This window comes from Scardinius erythrophthalmus (assembly GCF_964197995.2).
Source record: "Scardinius erythrophthalmus genome assembly, chromosome: 18".
NCBI lineage: Eukaryota > Metazoa > Chordata > Actinopteri > Cypriniformes > Leuciscidae > Scardinius > Scardinius erythrophthalmus.
Window position 1 is genome coordinate 18717608 of NC_138238.1, and position 25016 is coordinate 18742623.

The 25016-nt window shown below is 38.6% G+C and overlaps 1 protein-coding gene across 2 annotated transcripts in view; it reads right to left on the minus strand.

Moving 5' to 3' along the window:
- The window catches only part of trrap (transformation/transcription domain-associated protein), an 84430-nt gene extending 59810 nt beyond the window's left edge, over nucleotides 1-24620 (minus strand). Inside the window, exons 1-30 of one of the 2 annotated variants that reach the window (XM_081392789.1) lie at nucleotides 24451-24620; nucleotides 24308-24357; nucleotides 24113-24223; nucleotides 23911-24015; nucleotides 22753-22836; nucleotides 22595-22651; nucleotides 22387-22512; nucleotides 20908-20985; nucleotides 20167-20255; nucleotides 19952-20048; nucleotides 19706-19844; nucleotides 19256-19334; nucleotides 16457-16691; nucleotides 15981-16311; nucleotides 15678-15775; nucleotides 15284-15472; nucleotides 14988-15179; nucleotides 13767-13932; nucleotides 13210-13466; nucleotides 12927-13127; nucleotides 10718-10869; nucleotides 9082-9281; nucleotides 7493-7710; nucleotides 7211-7408; nucleotides 6865-7125; nucleotides 5947-6108; nucleotides 5767-5863; nucleotides 4720-4841; nucleotides 4149-4319; nucleotides 3545-3613 (exon numbers count right to left, since the gene is read on the minus strand). In XM_081392789.1, coding sequence (XP_081248915.1) covers nucleotides 3545-3613; nucleotides 4149-4319; nucleotides 4720-4841; nucleotides 5767-5863; nucleotides 5947-6108; nucleotides 6865-7125; nucleotides 7211-7408; nucleotides 7493-7710; nucleotides 9082-9281; nucleotides 10718-10869; nucleotides 12927-13127; nucleotides 13210-13466; nucleotides 13767-13932; nucleotides 14988-15179; nucleotides 15284-15472; nucleotides 15678-15775; nucleotides 15981-16311; nucleotides 16457-16691; nucleotides 19256-19334; nucleotides 19706-19844; nucleotides 19952-20048; nucleotides 20167-20255; nucleotides 20908-20985; nucleotides 22387-22512; nucleotides 22595-22651; nucleotides 22753-22836; nucleotides 23911-24015; nucleotides 24113-24223; nucleotides 24308-24357; nucleotides 24451-24550 — 4434 coding nt within the window. In that variant the 5' untranslated portion in view covers nucleotides 24551-24620. Of the gene's footprint in view, nucleotides 1-3544; nucleotides 3614-4148; nucleotides 4320-4719; nucleotides 4842-5766; nucleotides 5864-5946; nucleotides 6109-6864; nucleotides 7126-7210; nucleotides 7409-7492; nucleotides 7711-9081; nucleotides 9282-10717; nucleotides 10870-12926; nucleotides 13128-13209; nucleotides 13467-13766; nucleotides 13933-14987; nucleotides 15180-15283; nucleotides 15479-15677; nucleotides 15776-15980; nucleotides 16312-16456; nucleotides 16692-19255; nucleotides 19335-19705; nucleotides 19845-19951; nucleotides 20049-20166; nucleotides 20256-20907; nucleotides 20986-22386; nucleotides 22513-22594; nucleotides 22652-22752; nucleotides 22837-23910; nucleotides 24016-24112; nucleotides 24224-24307; nucleotides 24358-24450 lie in introns of both variants that reach the window. The other variant, XM_081392788.1, reaches the window with a different exon arrangement.
- Nucleotides 24621-25016: the final 396 nt, after the last annotated feature.

Below are 25016 nucleotides of genomic sequence, written 5' to 3' on the forward strand. Positions count from 1 at the left end.
TAAATAACGCATAACCGCAAAACCAATGATTGTTTCTAAACATTTAAACGCATTTTAATTATCTTGACAGAGAACAAGTACTGCATAACCTCTCCATAATTTAATAACAGCCAGGTACCATAAATATTTTCAATAATATTTTGTATTGGGGATCATATTTTATATATACACACACACATTATATTGTATTGCACATATCTATGTGAATCTCATAAAACCTAACAGGAATTGTCAAAAAAAAAAAAAAAAAACCTGCATGACGAGAACAGTCTTCTATTATGATCAGATATTAGAATTGATATTTGTATTGAGATTATTTTCAGGAAAATTAAGCACATTTTATTTATTACATTTTGTTTAATACTTTAATCATTTAATACTTTAATTTAATACTTTAATTTTAATGAAAAATTACCGTAACAGTTGTCTTTCCGATAAAAAAAAAATATTTTAAGAATATGACACTGGTACTTTCATATTTGGTCCTTTCTGATGCCGATACCTGTACATTCATTTCATTTGTAATTATGCCAGTTAAAACGCACAGGCTTCTGTTAATTTCACAGTTCATTTTACCATTCTCTCGTATTTTATCTTTTATTTAATGGCGCACATTTAGAGCTGTTCCATTGCAGCACAGAAATCACATGACGCTTTCCTGAAACGCTCACGTCTATGCCACTGTGCACTCAATCCACTAAATGTGCTTCACTTTTTCAGCTCATGAAGAGAGGTTATACAGATATGATTATTGAATTCATGTTTAATATTCAATTAATTAGATTAGGAGTGGGCGATATACCGGTAGACGCGAACAACCGGTAGAGGTTTTGGACTATTGTCTCTATCATGGTTACGCTCACGTGACGTGAACATACCAAACGTATCATTTGAATGCATTTTTAAGCCTTGCGGACGGTTTAAAAACAAGTGATTTTAAAATGTTCAAATCACAATAAGCAGCGAAAGAGGACTCAGTTCGGCATAATAAAGCAGCTGCTCATACAGCTTGTGAGTGCTGAACAGTTCTTTTTGGCACCCTATTGGGCTTGAATAGTCAAATACACAAACTTAAAGGTATAGCGGAGGATCTTTCCGAATTTTAGATAAGACCCGCCCTCTCCACTTTTTAAAAAGTTTGATTGATTCACCAGAATGATTGACAATTAGGAGGACCAATAGTATAGGTATTCCACCCGGAAGTAAAAAAATCCTCCGCTATACCTTTAATGTGTCAAAATGCCCATCTTTGCGAGTATCCTTGTAAACACAGTCGTTTATGTCTAAGTGAACATAAAAAGGTGAGAAAGTGCATGTGTATCAGTATATTAGATCTTAAAGTGTCAGCAGCCTAATATCTCTGCTGCCGTCTGTGCCATTAATGTTAATCAAGCAATCTCACTGCTCCTGACTAAATCGCTTTCATAACTTTAAAAATAATAAATGTTTATTTAATTTACTCAGTGAAGGCAGCAGAGTTTTTGGGATATTTAATTACTATATACAATTTCTGTAGTAGCCTATTTATAGGCCTATCTAGTACTTGAAGTTTTTCAGGTAGGTCTATTTCAGTTGTATCTGTTTTATTTTTATTTTTTTATTTCTAGTTCTTGAAGTTTTTCAGTTAAGTATATTTCATATGTGTCTTTGTTCTATTGTAGTTTTGTCCTATTGCTTGTAATTAAATTAGTTTGATCCTATTTTATCATGGTTTACCTGTCTTCAGTAAGGTTTTTTTTTTTTTTTTTTTACTTCTATTAATTAGGCTAGTATTAGTTTTTTGTGACATTGAAATTGGTGATGGGTTTTATGAAATATCAATAGTATCAAAAATGTATATAACAAAAACTTTAAAGCAAAAATAACTATATTGTGAAATATAACGTTATCATGAAATAAAATTACATGTCGCCCTCATCATATCGCCCACCCCTAAATTAGATACATTTACAAAAGACATCCTTAATCTTGGATTTCTCCATTCTGTTATATGTTCTTTTTTTTGTGGGCACAAAGACTGCGCGTTATCGGTTTTTCGTATTAGTGTATGTATGAAAGTATATGCGGATGGGTTGGAGTTCTTCCCTCTTTTCCACCTCACTTTTACATCTCTTATGAATGGCCGTGCGCATTTCACTTTCGCTACTTCAGGGGCGCAATTGCTTGCATGGTGGCTTTATTATTATTATTATAAATGAAAAACACAACAACAAATCAGTACAATTACAACTTATAATAAACAGAACTTTTATTAACAAAATGAATAAGAGCTTTATTAACAAAACGAATAAGCACGGCATACACCATGCTGATAAATGAAATAAATTTTGTATTACTATAAAAAAAATCAAAACGACGGTGGGGGGGGCGGTACATCAGTGGGCAAGTGATAAAATCAGTGTGCGACTGAATACCACGTAACACCGACTATCGCAGCAAGCTTAGTTGTAATGTCTTAAAAAAACTACAACTTTTAAAGACATTACAACAAATGCTGCAATGATGTTTAAATGCATTTAATAAATGCATTTAAAAACCTAGTTTTTCTTTTTCTTCGCATTACAGCAAGAATAATTCAGAGTATAACTGTATAAATCTCTATAAAATGAGTATAACTGTCATAATGCCAAAATCTTCATTTTTTTCGTAAGGGTAAAATATGAACACATTTTTTGAGATAAATATGAATAAAAATTTCCTTTCGTAAAGAATGGAATAGACAAACAATGCACAGTCTTCATAATCCCTGAGTGCATCTTCTCGTTATTTTTGGGACACTGTCAAGATATTTTTACACCGAGGAAACATTGAAAAACAAGCAATGAGGAACAGTCCCTTTACAGAACTAGCACCCCGGCATGGGCTAATCTGAGTATGCGCTCTTATGTAGCCTAAATCTGTACGCTCTCCCTGAATCGACCTTCTTTTTCTCTGTATGACTAAACTAATCTTCTGGAACTAGTTTTCTGAATGCCCCCCCCCCGCCCACCCCGAACCTGGCTGACCCCACCTCATTGTCATGTATGGCTGGTCATTCTGTCATTGTTGTAAGAATATTAAGAACTGCAGGAACAGAGGGCCAATTTGCATGTAATTATAATACATTTTAGAGAAAGGCAGGGCGTGAACGAGACCGAAAGAATGGCAGCTCGTTTTGAAACGTGGAAACAGCTAGGCTTTTTCCCCCTCACCTTTTCTTACTCTACAAGGTTATCTGTCCAACAAGATAACGAGGATCCAGAACTCTGAGGCTCGTTACTTAGGCGGGGGAGGATGGCGCCTAATTAATCATTGATTGTAATATGGCCACTCACAGAGTCTGAGAGGGAGGATCTGGGCTGGAGGGGGGAGTCCAGTCCAGAGCGCTCATCTCAGCTCTCCATATCCACAAATCCCTTCCGTTAACAGATACATTACGAGGCTGCCACCCTTGTGAAGTTCGACAAATAATTCAAGTAAAAGCAAAATACTGGCCTTTGTTGGCAGCAAAGACCAACAAACCCCAGCATATGCAACAGAGGTATCAAAACAAGCTTATACTCACACTGCCGTCACTACGCTGGCCTCCTTTATGCGTGATCACCACCACCTCCATCCATTTACGCAGATGTTGCTGCAAGAGCAGGAAAAACATTGAGTCTGTTCTCTTGAATGTTTAAATTCTTTGAATAATGTAGTGTATTCTACCATTATCTGCTGCACTCTTGATCCCTTTGAAAAAATGGAGTTTAAAAATATATATGAAAATATCTAAGAAAAATCTGTCAACATTTTTTTAAATAAATATATATAAATAAATATATATATATATAAATAATGTAATCATGTAATCATACCCATAATGGTTAAAATTAGTTTAGGGTCTGTCCACTCATCCTACAAAGTGTTAAAAGTGATTAAGCATTCATCTAATCTGCATCAAAAGGGCTGGGCATTGACAAAAATGTTCCGTTTCGATTCCATTTAGGGATTTAAACACATTAAAAATTGAAGAATAGGTTACGTAAAAATACTTAATAAAAATAATATTTTTTCACCCAGCCCTAACCAATAGTCATCAATACCTTTATTAAGGGAACATTCTGGTTAAAATACATTTATTAAAATGTATTTAACCCCAAACTGGTAAATTTACAGTATTGACTTACCATCATCTGGTCACAGAATTTGTCGTTGAAGGAGTTAGGGAAGAGTCGTGTGACAGACGTCAGTCTGTTGACCACATTGAGGGTCAGACTGCGATAGTCTCCAAGCATCATCAGCAGGGGACGCATATGCGTATGGATCTGATCCACCTCGATAGTAGCCCCCTCTAAGAACTGAGAAATGCATAAGAACATGAATACACACTCAGACTTCAACACATATATATGGCCATTAAACAGTCATTGGTTGCTTAATAGAGACAGCTGCTTTTACATGCCCTACAGGGGAGACTACATGATAATAGCATCTTAAAACTCTGTTTTTCACTTCTGTCCTATCAACTCTCAGAAGCAGAAAAACTCTAGACCAGCGCAAAAGAAAGGCCACGCCAGCCTTTCGCAATGAGACGATGCATCACGGCCAAATTCATTTTCCTCTTAGCCTGTTTCACTCCATCCTGTATTGATCTTTTCAGGCAGGACTCATTAGAGGCAGCAGGACAGAGGAAGAGAGTGCGGAAGAGACAGAGAGATTGGAGAAAGGAAATGAGGCTGGTGGAGGGAGAGGACTGACCTTTCTCATGCAGGCCTCTCCGGCCTCCTGGAGCTCACTGTTAGTGGAGTTGAGGGCCTTGAAGAGGGCAGCTATGATCTTCTCTCGGGACTGGGGAAGGTAGTTACAGGCCGCCAGAGCGTCTGGACAAACACACGAGGAAGGGTTAAACAGCAAAATCCTAAAGACTGACCAGATTAAAGGCCCTAAAATCCAGTACACATTTATTATTTTCTTTCAGTTACATGGCACACACCAAACATTTGAATACTACAAATGAAACAAATTAATACAATTATTCAACAAGGATGCATTAAATTAATCGAAAGTGACAGTAAAGACATTTATAATGTTCCAACAAAAATCTATTTCAAATAATAATGTTCTATTGAAAACGTCCCACAGTTTCTACAAAAAAAGTTAAGCAGCACAACTGTTTTGAACATTAAAAATAAGAAATGGTTTTTTTTTTAGCATCAATTTGGAATATTAGAATGATTTCTGAAGGACAATGTGGCACTAAAGACTGGAGTAATGGCTGCTGAAAATTCAGTTTAGCCATAAGAGGAATAAATTACATTTAAAAATATCTTAAAATATTTATTTTAATATTGTAATAATATTTCTGTTTTTACTGTATATTTGATCAAATAAATGCAGCTTTGCTGGGTATAAGAGACTCCTTTCAAAAACATTAAAACATATCTTACTGACCCCAAACTTTGGTACTGCAAGTACACAAAGTATCAATGAAACAAGGTAAATCTAATTAAACATGGACTACTTTACTTCAGCAACATGCTAACAACAAACTTTTCAAATCAGCTGAGAGCCAAGCCTCCTATGCGCTTTGTGCGAGGAGTTTTATTTGTATGACATACAGAGATGCCGCCTCTGTAAATTGTTCAAATCAATGTAAGGTAAAAGGTTCTAAGGTTCCACTTCAGTTACGATTCTGCCATAAAAGGCCGCAGTCTGTGTAGGCATAAAACAGCAAGGCAGCCTACCATGTTTTGGAACAGAGCTTATAAAGTTCCTTGTATATACGAATTAAAAAGTAGCACGTACTAAGAGCGGCAATGCGTAGCGGTACCAGTGAAGAAAGGCTTTTATAACAGGGCAGCTTCATCAGGGCAGCATCTTCGGCTTCACACAGGTTCAGCAACTGTGTCAAATCAGAAAGGAAGTTAACAGAGCATAAACATTGATGTATTCATATTTCCTACTTTAGTGCAGAGAGTTTCAGACCTCTGTGTAGAAGACTTTGTGCTCCACCACATTGAGGTCCATGGTGAAGAGGCGGGGCTGTAGGGTGGTGCAGAAGGTGTTGCCCTCCATTAGGCCGATCTGAGCGTTAGCGGGCTGATGCCGCAGCAGGTGTTTCTTTGGAGGAACCATATCCTGCAGCACCTGGAGGAAGTAAGGAGAGTTTTAAACTTTCCCTAAATAGAGGAAGGAAGTTGACCTAATGTTCCTTCCTTGCAGGAGTTACAATAAGAATTGTGTGATAGCCTTGGCCCTGTGTTAAAAGAGTTGATGGAACGGTCACTTGGACAGTCTAGAGTTATCTAAACCTTTAGAGCAAACATGTGTTGTCTTGTAAAATAAACATTTGCTTTTCTGTGAAATATTGAAAATTGTGGCCATGAATTGTACCTCATCAATATAATTATTTAGCAGTCTAACAAATCTAAAAAATTAGAGTTAAATTCGCGAATTAGAGTTAAATTTTAGTGGTATATTTCACATCTAATGTTACAAAACCTAATAATTTATATTGTTATATGTCAACCCTTTTTGACTTTTTTGGTCTTTTCTTCTACGCACATACCTATCACCTGTTGGTGTGCGAGGGTAATTGTTGTTGATTGATATTTTTAAATATAAAAATGTAAAATTAAAAATGATATTTAATTTGAATTAAAACATGGTTTCTATTTTAGCGGACAAAATGTTAATAATTATTATTTAATTCTAATAATTTGCAAATAATTTCTATTTCAGAGAAAACCTCATGAATACATTTTTTCTAACATATTTTCTTTAATAATATAATGTACCGTTTTTAATGTTGGGGCCAGTGAAAACATTGGCAAGGCAAGTAAAAATCTGACTGAGCAGGCAAAGCAATTTCTGTTATAATCGTATTGAGTGTGTCATACTCACTTCTTTATGAGGCTCCATGATGATGGTGACGCTCTTTCCTGTGACTTGAGCCAGCACCTGCAGGGAGTGCATGGCCTGCTTGCGGACAGTGGAATTAGGGGAGGTCACTTCTCGTACCAGGTCATGGGTAACCAGGTGGAAGGATTTGTCCTGGGCAGACAGAAGCTCCTCAGCCTTCTCCTCATCCTTTAGAGGAGTGGCACAGCGTATCAACAGCTGCTCTAGCGTGGTCTTTGCCATGGCAACTGCACCGTTAGACACCTGAGAGAGACATTATGGGATACAGAAGTTCATGCAGGTAACCCAAAGATAAATGATTTCCAATGACATTAGAAAGTGTTTGTACCTCTCCTGTGAGGTCCATCATGACAAAAAGCAGAGCTTTGAGGAAAGTGAGCTGGTTCTGCAACACCCAGATCAGAGGAAGCCTCTCCATCAGGAACTTAATGGACACCACTCCACCTAGCTTAGCATACCAGGCCTGCTCATAGCAGCATGCGCACAGTCGCTCCACTATGTAGGAGAACAGTGGAAGCTGGCACGCCTGAAAAAACAACCAGATCGAGTTTCAACAGAAAATCCTTCAAGTGGAAAATATTTTCTATAAAGGGTTTGTGGGAAACCTCACCCTTTCTTTGGAGCCCAGAATAATGCTGGCAACATCAAAGATGACAGCAAGTGCCACTTCCCCAATCTTGCACAGCTCTTTCTCCTCATAGGCCATGCAGATGGCGATGGCGTCGATCAGCACGAGAGGGTCCATGCCTTTGGAGCCGTTCTCTTCACTGTGGAACATGGCTGTGCTGGGCTGGCTTCCTGACTGGTAGCATGGCAGCAAGAAAGGACCTAGGGCAGAAAATGTAGTGTTATGTAATGTGTGTGTACACAACCACCCAATAGTGTTAAAAAATCCACTCACTCCTTTTTTATTAATCCCCATAAATCATCAGCAGTGTCTCCCAACAACCTGTTTTCAGAATGCGGCTTTATTGACGTCACTAAAGCCACAGGCCCCGCCCACGAGTGTTGACAGACACTGCAGTTTTAACATAGACTCGCCCTGATCGAGTTCACAGCGAGTTGTACCATAGACAGTAAAAGTTGTACACATCCGCGCTGCACTGACGAGAATGTCTCCCAAGCGTTGTAGGTGTTGTGTGGCTGGATGTATTAATCCACATAGCTCTCTTTCTATTTACTCCCAAAATCTGAGGCAGCCGCTGAAGATGAGGTGGAATTTTTTTTTTTTCAAAGAAAATGCTCCCTTCAACTGTACCGAAATTCGTTTATGTACTTACGCACTTCTTATACTGTGTTGACTCAGCTCTTACGGTGATTTTCTGGAGTAAAACTGACGCTTCATCTTTTGTGTGATGTACAATAAACTTTATTAAACTCATCAGTATATTTTTGATCATCATTCGGACCGGACCCGAAACAGCAGACTTTTAGGCTTTTAATAGTGGATACATACAAGCAGATGACAAATACGTTATAACCGTAATTAAACTAAACTATGCCTGTTACATCTCCATACAGCACTCTGACTCTGTAGGCATTATTGTCCAACTCCGGGTCGAAATGAAGACCGTTACTGAGAGAGTTTCTGATATTATCATCATTCCGTCCTGACTGAGACTGAGCGCGAGCTCATGAAGCTCCGCCCCCTGTGCTGTGCAGCAGCAGCTTATTTGCATTTACAGGGCACACACTAAAACAGCGCATTTTTCTGAGCACCAAAAAGTGACAATTTAAACATGCTGTAAAAATGATCTGTTGGGTATTTTGAGCTAAAACTTCACATACACACTCTGGGGACATGAGAGACTTAATTTACAAAGGGGCATAATAGGTCCCCTTTAAAGAATAAGAGGTTAAAGAATAACAACAACTTTAATTGAGTCAGATTATTTATATTGGAGTCAGATAAATAACTAAATTATCCACGTCATCCTTCAACTGCCTTTTATTCCGATTGTTGGTTCAAAATAGCAGCGTAGGCTTCCAGTCTTACAGTCCTGATTAAATTTAGTGGGATAAGGACCACATATACTGTAACAGGTAGATATTTAAGACAAGTTTGTGGTCTAAAAGGAATACTAATTACAGTTTTAAATAATCCAGATGCCCCAGAGTCCATGTATTTTCATCTCAAGTCATGTTAAGATTGAATTTCAATATGGATGAAATTAGCACATAGGCAAAAAGATTCCTCACCACACTGCTGAGCCACTGCCACCATGGTGTAATGGCGGATCAAGCTGGCAACGAAAGGCAGAGCGCTGGGCCTGAGATCCTTGATGACGGCGGACATGAACGCTCCCGTTAGGGCCTGCTCGAACGTCCTGCGCGCTGGGGTGTCCTGGGCTTTGTACCGGTGGGAGATGATCACGTTAGGGATCCACTTCTCTGTGAAGCTGTTGAAAACCAGCCAAGGGATTTAGCTCATAATTCGCATTGCATCCATGAACTCGCTCCATTACAAGAGCCTGAGGTTGAATAACCCAATCAGGCAATTTGATTTGATTACAGAGTATAAAAGGCTTTTTGTGTTTAGACAGCTGAGCCCCATGGGAGTCTGGCTTTGTGTCTGGCTGACATTTTGTCTCATGTTTGGTTATTTACCCCAGCTGATAGCAGCACAGTGATGGAGTGAGTGTTTTATCCTTCCTCAAGCTTGCATTCTATAATGCCAAAGCCGGTAGCAGTGGTGATGGATCGCTCCATTTCATTATCGCTATTTAAAAGGCTTGGCTTAGGGAAAGGACTGAGCCGAAGAGAGCGGTCAGATCAATTCAAATTCATAACGCTGCCACTTGAATGGGACTCAATTATCCGGCCTGGCATTTGAGATATTAAGAGGGCATTCCGCCTTCTGAAAAAGGCCCTTTTCATGATGACCAGCACAGTGTGCGACACTGAGAGAAGATGTCATGAATCAAGACATCTGACAGCAGCTCTCTTCCCATTTAACTGACACTCGGTTACTTCAGAAAGGGGCCCGTATGACTGGCTTTTGGGGTAAACAGATAAAGTACAGTCAATTAGCCTCAGCATAGAGATCAATGACAATGTTATGTGACCCTCTTGCCCAGCCAGTAGAAACGGCTCTGAGCAATTAGCCCTTTGAACACTGTAGACAGTGGCGGCCAGGCTGGATGAGGCCCAGAGGAGCTGCAAACATAGCAAAAACAGCGAAAAATGCAGAGGCACGTTTCAGCCTCAGAGTGCACAAGAATAGGGCTGCAATTAATAGTTATTTTGATAATGATATTCTGATTAATTTGGATTTAAAAAAAAACTAATTTTACTTTCTAATTTAATAATAAAAAAAGAAAAAGTCCCTCCTGTGGTGAAAATCAAGCTTTTAATGTTGTTTATAAGGCATAGTGGTGTTTTGCATAAGTCAAAACAATTGCTCATAATTTTTTTTTTACCTTAAAACTGCAATGAACCAAAGACGTTTCTGACTCTGACGTCACAAACTACCTTGTAACCAATCACGTCAATGTGTGATCGACGTCAACGAGTGGATCTCTGAGCTGGTGCGAGTGAGTGGAGGCGGGGTTAATTTGCATATTCATAGAACTGCGTATACTAAATGAGACAAGGGTGTAGAGTTACAATCAAGCTATTTTAAGGCAGGAATAAATTTTTTTCAAGGAAAAAACATTTAAATATGTAATTTTGGTGTTCAAAGATGAGTTTTAAGGGACATAATTATTGACTACAGGGACTCTTTTATATATATATATAACAGTAACCAATCCAAGATTTTTAATAGAAAATAATGATTTCATATTAAGCTATTCACAAGGATGCCAGTGCATGATACATTGAGTGGTTGTCTTACTTGGGATGGGCAAGGAGCTGGTAAAGGGCATGTTTGTTGTCCTCCAGGCTGGTCATGGCCACCAGGAAGCATTTGATCACCTCCCAGGCCTGTCGTCTGTAATACGGCTCAGTATTGGCACTCTTTAGGCAATCCAGTGCAGTCTCTATAGCCTAAATACATCAGGAGAACAGCATTAAGCCTTAGTGGACCAAACGTACGCATCAAAAAATTGCATTAAACAGCTTAATACATCCCATTATAAACACAAAAATCTAGTTAAAGTGATAAAAATCTCATCACAAAATGACATATGATTGCGCACTTGACATTTTTATTCAAGTTTCATTGCACATATAAGACACTAATCTTCCTCGCCTGAGTGAAATTTTCTATGATGACACTTAAAGACCCATCAAACATTAAAACATTCTGCAGTGATTAGATGCCTCTTAAACCCTTAAATTATAAAGAGACAAGCTAAAGTGGTAAGACATGTCGAGGGAGAAGATGAGCTAATTAATAAGATTCAAAAATAGAGAAGGCAGCTTGCCACAGAAAGGGTTGTCTGAACGAATTATCGCTCAAGACAGTGTGACCACTGACAGCCATGCAAGTCATTTCAAGACAGAATCCCCAAAACCAGCTCTTAATACTGATGTGCTCTGGGAAAAGGTAAAATAAATGGCACAAGAGTTGAGGAAAAGAGGGCCACACTTCTCAGTATAGCACTGTTTTACAATTCCTGAGGGTCCTGAGGTGTTCTGGCTTGTTGAGACATTATTATAAATGTCACATAACCTTGTACACATGTTTTATTCCCAGAAGGTCCCTCTACACAAACCATGTCATTTTTCAAAAGCTCATGGCCTCTACAGTGGAGGCCTGGCCCCTAAAAATGTGTGTGTGTTATATATAAAAGCATTAGTTTTTCTTTAAAACTCTGGGAGTTAACTCTTAAATTTAGTTTAATACCATGATGCTTGGAAATCAGATAAATATGGGCAGGATTACTCAAGCAGTCATGCAGAGAGACCATCAGCGCTGATGGGAGACAATCTGTCTCTGACTAAGAGAAGATACGTAGAGAACTTCCTTGAACTACGCAGCATTAGCTCTCATTTACAAACGTCTGGGTTCCTGGATAGGAGGAACGAAGTACGGCTTCATATTAAATGGGAAGATGGCTCAGCTTGGCTGGTGTCCAAATCAAACTGCGCTTGTGAACTGATTCCCACACATATTGAAACAAGCGAGGATGCTTCGAGAGTGAAGGCCGGTCCTATGGGGGACAGAATGAGTTGTTGTCTGTCTCGATCCAAACACGTCGCTGGGCTGAAGGCGGCTGCAAACAGCAGCTGCCGCCTGCGGCAACCACAGGACGCATGCAAATGAAATTATCAGCAACGGCACAACAGCGGTAGCATCCATCTTTGTGGAGTGAACACAATTACAGAAATGACAGTTTGCGTTTTCCCAAGCAGCGACGAGCAGCAGGAAAGGCCATTTAGCTGGAGTAAATAATCCCGTCTGCACAGCAGGGAGAGATTGATTAGAGGGGGGTGGGCAGGAGGGAAGAGATGAGCACAGCTTACAGCCTGATGATCTATTTAATTACCTGGGAAAGACGATGTCTTTCTGCACACACTACACTTTGACAAGGATTCATTACATGACGAGAATCCCTCTTCCAACCCCTGAACCACCCCCATCCCTCTCACACACATATTGAGGGCAAACTGACACATAAAAGGAAGTGAATTTGTTACGGTTTATAGAGAACCAAGCCAGAAACCAAAATTGGTGTTTAGGTATGCCGCGGTGGTTCGTTGTTTTCAAAAACATGACATAGCCTCTTATGGTTCTGTGAGAGTTCTTAATCACAACCAACACAAGTGGATTCATCTCAAATCAACCTCAAATTCAAATCTCTTCAGCATTGAAAAGGCTATTTAATATGAATACATTTATAAATTTCATAAATTTGAAATTAAAATACATTTATAAATTTCGGATTAAAGGAATAATTAAACCTTAAATGAAAATATCACTTCAAGGCCATAGGACATAATGTTGAAGCATGTGCTGGCCATTCTTTTCCATTAAAATGAAACCAATTTGGATAGATGAAGTGTGTGAAAAGATGATTATATGACAAGGTACTAGGGCTGCACTATACTGGGCGACAACTGACATGATATATAAATATATAAATATATAAAAGAATCACCTTCTCCATAGGCAGTTGAATGGAGGCTTTGCAGTCGGTGAACTCTGCCTTGATGCTGGGGCCTTGAACCTCAGTCACCACATACTGCAGCTTCTGTGACTCCTTCAGCATTTTTCGGTTACTTCCTCCAAACTTTCCCAGCACCCGGTAAGCAACATGGGAGATGGTCTCTGCGGGGTTACGGAGCGTTCGCCACAATGCCTGTTCATAAAGGCATTAAGAAAACATTTGAATCATCCCTCAGGACTCTGTCAGGTCAAAGGTGACGGCTCAAAAGCTTTACCTGCATAAGTTCGGCTCGGACTGGCTGGATGTGGTCATAGAGGAAGTCAGGCTGCAGGTTGTCCACGCAGAGCTCCAGTGTGCGCAGGCCCTGGCTGACCAGAGTCTGGGAACCGTTGAGGGCAGACACCAGTGGGTCCATGAGCATGGGCAGGTAGGGTAGAAGAGAGCTCAGCCGCACTGGGACAGTGAGGCACAGTTCAACAAACAGATCCTTCATGTGCTGCTTATGGAGGCCACTCTGCAACATGTTCAAACCTAAAGAGAAGCCACAAAGAATCAATACACAAGGCAGCAACAGTTGTTTTAGTGTTTTATTGAGTGTTCTGTCATGGTAAAAACACATCTCAGTGGTTCTAAACTGTTTTTTGGTTTGACATCAACAGCAGAAGATATGTGAAGAGATGATACTCATATTTACTTACAAGGTTAGCTGTATTTTGTTTTTGCATTAAGCAGGTATTTTTACCTACTGTCTGTGACCTTTTCAGAAAGGTTGTAAACCAACAGTTGAGGACTATTGTTCTGAAAAACCCTACGGTTAGTGATCTCACTCACCTTGCAGCAAATTAGGCAGCAAAGGCAGAAACTCCTGGTACAAGAGATCATGGCTGCCCCCTCCTATTGAGCGGAACAGGGCTCTCAGCAACAGGAAGTAGTTATAGGGCTCCTTGGCAGATTGAGCCAACTCCATGGAACTGTTCACTATTTTATGAAGGTGAGGCTGTGAAAGAAATAGATTCAATACATCCTAAGTAAACAAAACTTCTATATGTCATCGTCATTGTATGTAAGAGTGAATAAATATGCTTTTCTGATAAATTTGTCAGGCTGATTGATTGGCATATATTTGATGATTTGGTGATAATTATATCTATTACTATATATATGCATTTGACACCCACTTACATTACCATTCAAAAGTTTAGGGTTGGTAAAACATTTAATAAATGTTTTTGAAATTCTCATGCTCAGAAGGCTTCATTTATTTGATCAAAAATATAATAAAATTATATCAATAGAACTTAAAGTAACTTTTTTTCATATTTAAATTTTCTATTTATTCCTGTGATGGCAAAGCTATAATTTTTACAGCCATTACTCCAGTTTTATATGATCCTTCAGAAATCATTTCATTATTCTCATTTAGTTCTCAAAAACATTTCTTATTATAGCATTTATTTTAAATGAAAATATTTTGTAACATCAGAAATATCTTAACTGTCATTTTTGATTAATTTAATGCATCTTTTAAAAAAAAAATCGTACTAACCCCAAACTTTTGAACAGCTAAACTTGTAAGGGCCAAATGTCCTAATACAGTAAAACAAGAGTGTGTGTGAAAGAATTGTGAAAAGTAAACTGCAACCAACTTAAAAAATAGACCATTTCAAAACAGTGACACTGAAAATAAGATGATAATTTCAGCGGACAACAGGATTGATGGGAAGTGAGATACAGAAGCTTCTTCCTTTCCACTATTTCACAGTGACCTTCACTTTGGTCTTTCCTGTCAATCTGAGGCACAAGTGTCATTTCTCATCAGAGGAGCTGACAGAACGCATTAAAATTAATGCAGCGCGGTTACTGGCGCTGAGGCGTTAGACAGCACAGTGTCATCAGAGCTTTGAGGGTGTGAGCGATCCCTCTATCCAATCGCTCTGAAAAAATTGTGAATTACCTACTCTATAATCTAAATAAGCACCGTAGCCAACTAAAAGACAAAAGAGGCAACAATTTACTTTAAAAACCTTCATGTGCATAAGACACAACGCTCACCTTGAGCATTTGCTCATTTTCAGCAGCGAAGAGAGACACTGAGCCGAAGACCAGTTTGAAGAGTTTGAGATAGAGGTTTGATAACTCCACGTTAGAGCCCATCTCAGGAAGACGCTCCAACAGATACTCCACGAGGATGGTGGCAAACAGTGCAGAGGTGGTTAGGTTGGCCAGGAAGGAATTTGCCACAATCTGTTGAAGGATTGGACAGCCATGTCATATCAATGGTCAATGAATTTTGCAGAAAGAAAAAGCCAATTCAATTCTGCAGTGAACGAAAACTGCAGCACCAGTACCTGTAGGGCATAGTTCTTGGATATGCGTTCCACCATGTATGGAACGGTGGTCTGAAAGATCTCTTTGAAAGTGAGAGGATTCATCATGGTGAAAACTCCGGCAAAGTGCTCCAAAACCTCCTTCTCTTCCTTCATCCGCACCGTCTGACAGTTAGCCACACGGATGTACGTCTGTCCATTGCCGGCAATCTGTACCTAGCCAAAAGGGGGTTGGCTCTGTGATAAGCTGTAAACTTCAGCTCTCAAGATCATGTGAATTTGAGTAAACCGACTGTATTACACTCTGAGATGCGGCAACATAACTGGACACACCTCTATTGTTATATCATAAAGTTTAGGAGACTGTTTGAGGATTTTGCTGTGGTAATCTGCACTAATCAGTGGACGGTCGTACCTGGTAGATGTCCAAGGCCTGCATGGCATATTTGACCAGCTTGATGTAGATCTGTGTCTCTTTGGGCTGGAGTTGCTTATTGGGAATGAACTGAGCCTCTGAAATACAACAATACCAACATTTAATACCAAAATTAATTATTTAAATGGAAATACTGAGCAAAACTAACCCTTCAATGACTTTGAGATGTCCCACAAAGACATTAAAAAGATCAATATAGTCCAGACAAAAAGAAAATGTTAAACAGAGCTAATATGTAATGACTTGGGACAATCTAAAGCCAAGAATGTCCATCCATCTCACCTCCAGGAGCTTTACAAGAAGTGATGCCCCATGTGATTGTTTTCACTCCACATACAAGGGTCTTCACCAGACTGCGACAGTCGGACACCTGGAAGGTCTGTTTGTCCTCCTTCTCGCCGGGTCTATCAAAAGACGTGGACGGAGGTGGTGCAGGGGTGACGGGTGTTGGGGGCGCAGATGGAGGTAAGGCGGGCGTAGCTACAGTAGGAGTTGCTGGGACTCCTTGTAATGCGGCAGAGTCTACCACACCCATCTCTGATTGGGGCTTACACTTCTTAAAGATGGATACCAGTTGGTACCGTGCAATGGTGTGGAACTTCAACACAAAAACCTGAGAAAATAGAAATTGTGCAATGTCAGATCAATGATTTTGTGCTTTACAAATGTATTTGCATATGGCCAGACAGTGGCATTTTGTAGCCCATTGTAATCACGATCACAGAATGGTTTACATTGGCTAATGTGGTCTCTCTCACCTCCAGCATTCTCATGAGAATGTCTCTGCCGTTGCCATTCTCCTGTTCGCTCTTGGATCGGATGCAGTCTACGAGGTTTAGCAACAGCTTACAGGACATGGTCTGGATACTGCTGGGAAGGGACTCGTCGTCTATGTTCTTAGCAAACAGTTGCACCGCCAGGGAGAGGTCCGTCAACGGGAGGTTCTGTCTTACATGGTGTACTAGGTCTGCTAGTGTGCTGTATGCCAAGGGCCTGAAACATCAACAGACTCGCTGTCAGACAACAGCATTCATGCTTTCTAGAGGATTTCTGTTCGGTTTAAACCAATTTCACGATTCTCAATTTTGATAGCAATTTTAATACCATGTTGATGTTCATTGATGGCCTCAACTTTGTCTGTTTACAGAATACCTTGCTAAAACAGCCATGTTTAACTGCTTTTGATTATTCAAAAACATACACTACCATTCAAAAGCTCAAAGCTACATTTATTTGATCAAAAATACAATTATATTGTGAAATATTATTACAATTCAAAAGAACTGTTTTCTATTTTAGTATATTTTAAAATGTAATTTATTCTTGTGATGGCAAAGCTGAAGCCATTACTCCAGTTTTCAGTGTCACCTTCACAAATCATTCCAATATGCTGATTTGGCTCGAGAAACATTTCTCATTATCATCATAGTTAAAACAGTTTAATATGAAGCTGCTTAATATTTTTGTGGAAACCATGATCATTTTTTTTCTTTTGATGAAAAGAAAGGTCAAAAGAACAGCATTTATTTGAAATATGAATCTTTTGTAACATTATAAAAGTCTTTACTGTCAGTTTTGATCAATTTAATGAGCCCTTGCTCAATTTTACTTGAATAAAAGTATTAGATCTTAAAAAAACTTGTACTAACCCCAAACCTTTGAACGGTAGCATCATTTTAAAGTACTACGGACTCATTACAGACATCCCTACTCTTGTGGTGTAGAACCTCCAGCCTGAAATTGATCAAAATCAACCCTCAAAGAGCAAATAGCTCTCGACCCCGGCTGATAATAATATCTTTGATCGATACTTGGGAGATTTCAAAGTTTAGAATAAACGACACTAATGGCTTTGACAGATTGTGAGTCCTGCCAAATTTGTCTGCTGAAGGCTGATGGAAGCCGTGGATGTGAGAGAGGTGGTGTTGGCAGGCATACGACATCTGGGGCAGGGAGACAGAGAGTAGGCAATGCCAGGACAGCCTGGCACATGAAGATGGGCACCTGTATCTCCTCTGCCCAGTGGGGCATCTCAGCTCAGTCAAGCACCATTAAATATCAATTCTGATCCGTTGCACTTGATGAAATCTAACTTAATTTTTTCCCCCAAGAAACTTGGGAGGAAAGGGATTGTGGCCTCAAGCCACACTGAAGAAATTACAATAAAAAGAACCCTTACAGCTCATTTCAAAACGTTCCAAAATCAGCTACCTTGCGGCCACCTTCTAAGAGAGCAACATAATCGAAATAAAGTGATAAGTGATGCAATTCTCCAAGTAGGCAATCATAAAGTATGAACATGTGTCATCTAAATAGTGTTTTTCAGAACTTGCAACTAATTTCACTGGAGTTTGGTGTTGCCATGTTTTTAAGCTAGCAATGTGATACGTAAGTAAAATGCACAGCATTTACAAATATTGGCCATTTTTTTAACTAAATCTTTTTTATGAGATATCTTTGTCACATCTAAAACTTAAAGTTAATCTTTAAAAACACATTTTTAATAATAGTTAAAAATTATTTCACTTTTCACACTATACATTATAATGTTGTGATGCCTAAAATCACTTTAAAATTTAAGTTTTTAATGTTTCATTTTTTATTTATTCATTAAAGAGTTTAATATCCATTTATCAATTATCATCCACCAAATTATCAGCTTATCTGTATCAGCCAATAATTTTCTCTAATATTTTTGTTAATACAGTTTCAGTAATAAATGAATTGAATGCTTCTGTTAAAATATATATGTCTTTAAATATACGGCAAAGTGATATGTTAATTTATTAATAAACTTTTCAAAATGTATGGACCCCATAATAAGATTATAATGTTTTGAGGTATGGTGTGTACATACACATAGAGAGAGCGTTTTCTTTAATTTATCATTTTATTATCATGTATTTGTTCTCTTATTCTTGTCAATGCCAGGCTGTGGTTTAAATGTTAATAAATTTGAAAAAGATATACCGGTAACACTTTACAATAAGGTTTTATTAGTTAACATGAACTAAGAATGAACAATACTTCTACAGAATTTATTAATTAATGATTTAGTTAATGATTATTTCAACATTTACTAATACATTATTCAAATCAATAGCTGTATTTGTTAACATACTAATGCACTTTGAACTAACATGAACACACAAACGACTATATATTTATTAATTAACATTAACAAAGATGAATAAATCCTGTAACAAATGTATTGCTTATAGTTATCTCATGTTAGTTAATACATTAACCAATGTTAACAAATGAGACCTTATTGTAAAGTGTTACCAATATTCCTTTGCCGACACTCTTGATTCATTTTTTCACCTTGCTCGTCGCAATGCATTCTGAGATTGTCTTCTCTGCAGAGCACAGCATTTGGCTTTAGAAAAGAGCTTTTGCATCATGAGGGCATATACAATTCCTTGAAACTGCCTACGCAGGCACCTAACTATGCTTTGGAAGTTAAATGTGTACCCTGCATATTGCACAGATTGCTTATATTGGACATTTATGGACAATACCATATAAATTTGCAGTTGGTTAATCTGCGTTCTTACCTTAGCGTCTCTCTCGCAGTGTATCCTGAACCGATGAGTATCGACTCATCGAAAAGCTTGTCCATGCATGGAATGAATTCTGCAACACAAACAGCTTTTATCAGATGCCATTGCAGTCTCTAAACCCAACCAAAACGGCTCAAGGGCCCATGAACCCTGAGATACATCAATGTCGGGTCTCAACAGTGAGAGTTTCTTATCGATTCATTTAACCTTCTCTACAGGATTAATGATTTAGAAGAGTGTATCAGATTCCTCTCACAAACGCTATTGATTGAGGGGTGAAGCTCAAAAAGAAAGCAGCCGTAACATATCAAAGCGGTACCCCATGAAGCTCAGTGGCGTAATTAACACCAGATGCGAGCTCTCCTACAATAGCGAACGCTTTGCATATCTTATTTGGGAATATCTGCCAACAACCTGCGAAGTGTTTAGCGGTGGATGACTCACGGCTGCGTAGATCTGTGGTGAGGATGTGCTTGGCAGCGATCAGCAGCTCTTTCCGCAGGTGAGCCGTCTCAGGGGGGCAGTTAGTCAGCAGCTGTAACATCCCCTTCACCATCTGCTGGGAATACTTCCCAACCAAGTCCTGATACACACACACATGTCCACATTAGTCACTGTTTGAGTATTACAACAAGTTTGAAAAAGTTTAATTAACAGGTGGTCAAGCTAGGTTTTCCTGAGCCACGCTACCTGGTAGATCCGGATAATGTAAGCAAGGAACGACAAGGTCTTGATCTGAGCGGCGATAAAATCCGCATAAAGCTCCTTGTTGAACAGCTTGTGTTGCCTGTCACGGAGAGAAACCAGAAAATGCTTTAAATGTCACTGTGTTAAATTGCATCCATTTCAGTGCATTAACGGTGATGTAACGCCACACACTCAACGAAACGAGAGAGGTCACTGACCGAGCCTGAGGAGACACCTGCAGCATGATGGTGTTCATGATAAGAGGCACGAACTCTGACACCACGTTGTGAATGTTCAGTTTGTACAGCTAGGAGAAACCGCATACAGAAAAGCAATTAACGTATCAAAGTACAGTGGGACACAGACAGAAAGCAGACCTCTGCTTGAAACGTACACACTGTTGCAGTGCAATTTACAGCATTTAAAAGATTCATGCATTTAAAACAGAAATGCAAAATCCTTTATAGATCTACCAATACATCTAAGCATTTTAAAAACATATCATATTGTGAACTTTTTATGCAAAACTTGATTTAGAGCTGCCCGAGGATTTTAAGACAGTTCTGAACCAGGATCTGCGATGTTTGTGGGTTCTAGTATTTAGGCAGAAAATAGGACTACACCTGCTGGTCAAATGTAAAATGATAACGTGCAGAGAAGGTAAACCAAAAGTCGTGTTTTGATTGATTGTAGCTTCCTGACAGCTGCAGACTGCCATTTTATGACTCAAAATATCAAAATTGATTTTCTTTGCTATTAAAGCTCATATTGACACACAAAAAAAATCTAATCACAACCACCCTTTTGATAAGCGTGTCAGGTTTGAGTAAACAATGGATTTAGCTAGCAAGTATGTGTTTCAGATGATTGACGACACCTTTTATAAAGGAGCCAAATATCTAATTGAAGAGGGCTGGCATAAAGTCAGTATTGAATGAGTGTTTTTTATGGGCTCTCACCTGATACATGAGGACTACGATGATGGGAAGCTCTGCCAACACTTTGAGTGACAGCGATCCCCGGGGGATTATGGTATGCTGGAGGACACAGAGAAGACAGATGAGGCCAGTGAGAGACTACATAAGGTGTTACGATAAAACTTTTGAACACCTATATGGAGTTGTCTTTGTAGATAGTAAAAGTCAATTCAATTCAACTTATTTGTATAGCAGTTTTCACAATACATATTGTTTCAAAGCGGCTTTGTAGAAAATGCAACTGCATTTTAGCACCTCTTTGCACAAAGTTCATAAGCAGGAATTTGGTGCCCTCTAGTGTCTACATAAACAAACTATCAATCGCATTAGAATCAGTCTATGATTAGGAACTCCAGGAATGTAAACACTTTACAAATGTTAGCGGACTTGGCTAAAAATACATGTGCAATCAGGATTCAAAACATTTTGTGACTGAATGCACATATTGTGGTGGTCACAAACGCATGTGACAACATTGTATTTGTAGTATCTAAGTCTAAAGCCGCTTTTCCACTGCACACCACAAACGACAGCCGATAGACCGGAAGTAGGGATGCACCGATATTAATTTTTTGGCCTGTACCGATAACCTATAATTCTTTATATTTGAAAGCCGATAACCAATATATTGACTGATAAATCTAAATCCAAATTTTTGAGAGCCTGATTACAAGAACAAAAGTCTCACCATTAATAACCATGTCTCAAGCACACAATTATAATGTTCTCATTATAATTTTATGTAGCCTATATGGCAGCCTATAACAGAACATGTTGCACTTAACTGTATTTTCCTTTTTTGAAGTGATTCCAATCATATTTCAAGCAATTCAAAACCATCATGGCGAACTGAAGTGTCTCAGCTGAAGGAAATAAACCATTATTTATCGGCTTAAATATATTGGCTACATTTTCTTATCGGGCCGATAGCGCTAACATTAAAAATGAACATATATCGGCCGACATATTGTGCATCCCTAACCAGAAGTCATTAATTTGCTATGGAGAGTCACACAGGGACTGTGTGGGGTGCCGACCAGAATTTTCGGATCCGATTTGAGCTTTGGATGCATTACATTTTTTTAACTTGAGCTACTACATATGCGGCACGCTGACCAGATGTGATGTATTCCAATGTATTTCAATCAGATCGGTGTGAGAATTATTACCATTTTAACAATCAGAAACACTTGATACGTTTAACCCAGCATTAGCGATCAAGTCAAAATCCACACAGATCAGCATTTGGACACTCAGATCTTATCAGTTTTACTTTCAGCGCCCAGGCTTATTGGTACTTTACATTTCTCACACTCACACACACACACAAACACTCTTACACACAGTACCATTCTCTGGACTAAAGCATATCGCTCACATCATTGTGTCTCTGCTGATCATATTTGTCAAAACTATTGAGATGATGAGGATTGTGTACAGTTAGAGAGCATGTGTACTGACCGTCCGGGTCTCGCTGTCCTCACGCTCCGGTGCGGTCTTCACCAATACTGAGGTAATCATGCCCACCATTTCTGGAGAAGGCACAGTGTTTTCTGCTATAACCTGAGGATTCTCAAAATACCTTGTCTGACAGACAGAGACACAGGTTTAGAAAACAGATACTTTCACACAAGCAAATACTACAAATCCAATTCTTGTTCCGGCTTACCACAACTTTTGGCAGTTCTTTGTAAATTTGCTTCACAAAGTCCAAAAAATGATGAATCTGTAAGAGTGGGCAGAGAGATGTTTATTTAATAACATTTATTGAAACACAGGAAATGCAAATGCTAGTCAGCATCAGAGTGCCAGAAGGCTGCATCTCACCTCTTGAGAGATCGGCGGGCGAAACTGTTTATGCAGTTCAATGATGATGCGTAAACAAATGAGCACATTCTCTTCACTTTCAATCTAAATGATGAAACACAGAGGCAAGAACCAGTCAGAGTCAATATTAAAAAAAAAATACCCACAATATGATGCATTGTAAACAAATGTAAAATGAAACCACTGATTCATTTCTAAGTAACTTTGGACAAAAGTGCCTGCTAAATAAATTAAGTGAAATAATCCACTTTGAATTCTCTTTAAAGTAATTACCCTTTAATGACTTAATAAAATCAAATATAGTTTTGTGGCTTTTAGTGCATGTATAAAAGCTTTGATACCATCTAAAATATAGTTCAAAAGTTCGGGTCAGTAATTTTTTATGTTTTTGAAAGGAGTCCCTTAGGCTCACCATTTATTTAATCAACTATACAGTAAAACATGAATATTGTAAAATATCATTACATTATAAGGAACTATATTCTATTTTCATGCATTTCAAAATGTAATTTATTCCTGTGATGACAAAGCTGAATTTTCAGCATCATTACTCCAGTCTTCAGTGTCACATGATCCTTCAGAAATCATTTTATTATGGTGATTTGCTGCTCAAGAAGCAATTTTCATTACTATCAATATTGATTTTTTTTTTCAAATTTTGTGGAAATCAAGATACACTCTTTCAATATTCAAAATAACAGCATTTATTTGGAACAATAAATCTAAACAATGTAAGCCTGTATTGAGACTTTATCAATTTAGTGCATCCTTGATGAATAAACATATTTATTTCCCAAACTGAACTGTATTCTATAAGTGTATTCTAATTCAAAATCCACACAGATCAGCATTTGGACACTCAGATCTTATCAGTTTTACTCTCAGTGCCCAGGCTTATAGGTACTATACAGTTCACACACAGACACACACACACTCACTCACTCACACACACACACAGTACCATTCCCCAGACTAAAGCACATCGCTCTCATCATTGTGTCTCTGCTGATCATGTTTAAGTAAAAACAGAACAAAAATGATGTCCCTCTTACAGGTAGTGGCATTTATAAACTTTTGTCCAATAAAATGAGAATTCTACAGCTATTTTATAGAATCTCTTTATATCAGTTGAAGTGTGACATTCAGGTAAAGACTGACCTCGAGGAAGCGGAACATGACAGAGAGGATGTTTTTGGCATGGGGCCGCAGATGTTCATTAGTTGGGATTCGGTGGATGATCTCCAGGACGAGTTTCCTTAATTGCTATAATAAAATTCAAAGACATCCCAAGTTTACTTCAATGCCAGGAACGAGGCATTCATGATGACTAGAGCAGTGTGATTTTTATCAAAAAGCACACCTGTGTTGGTTTCTCCTGAAGGAATTGCACTTCTCCATCCTGCAGAAATGTTAGGAAACGAGGGATGATATGCTCCAAGAAAGTAGAATACTGTGGTGAGGATGTGACATTCTGAGAAAAAAGAGACTAACATCAATTACTACGTGAAAGCAACTTTCATTTCAAGCTATTCAGAAGCAAAATAGAAGAGTTTACCTCGAAATTCTCACTGACTTCCTGCATCATCTTCAGTTTGGTTTCATCCGCTGATGTTTAAATGAAGGAAAAACACAGCAGTAAGCAGAGACAGCGCTTTCATCTAACATAGTAACAACTGAAACAGAAGGAAACAGACTCACGCGTGTTGTTGTCAGTGAGTGCCGCCACAAACTGCAGGTATTTCTTCATGAGGGTGGTCTGATCCACCACGGTGGGGCTAGGGGTGGGGACGAAAGACATGGTGGCGGCCGGGATAGACAGGATTGCGCTGTAAAGGGGCAGACTAGTGTCTGCGCTCGTCTCAGTAGAAGTTCATGTAATCTTTAAGTGAGTAAACAAGAGGAACGGTCAGTTTTACGATACAGCCTTGCACAATCAAGAACAGTAATGATACTTTAGCACAAAATCAGTATCCTACAAATGCAGCGGTATTGAATTATTATCAAATTCACGTACCATGGTATTTACAAGATACTACATATAGTATCTACACACAGAAAACAGTATTACCATGGTACTTTGTAAGTAAACACCTTTTCTACAGCCAAATGGGGTTCGGGGACTAGGGGGACTGTAAAAAAGTTATTCAAATAATAATAAATAAGTAAATAAACTTGATTAAAATAAATAAGAAACATATTAAAGGCACATTATGTAAGTTTCACCGCTAGATGTCGCTTATAACAATAATTAAGGTGTATCTTGA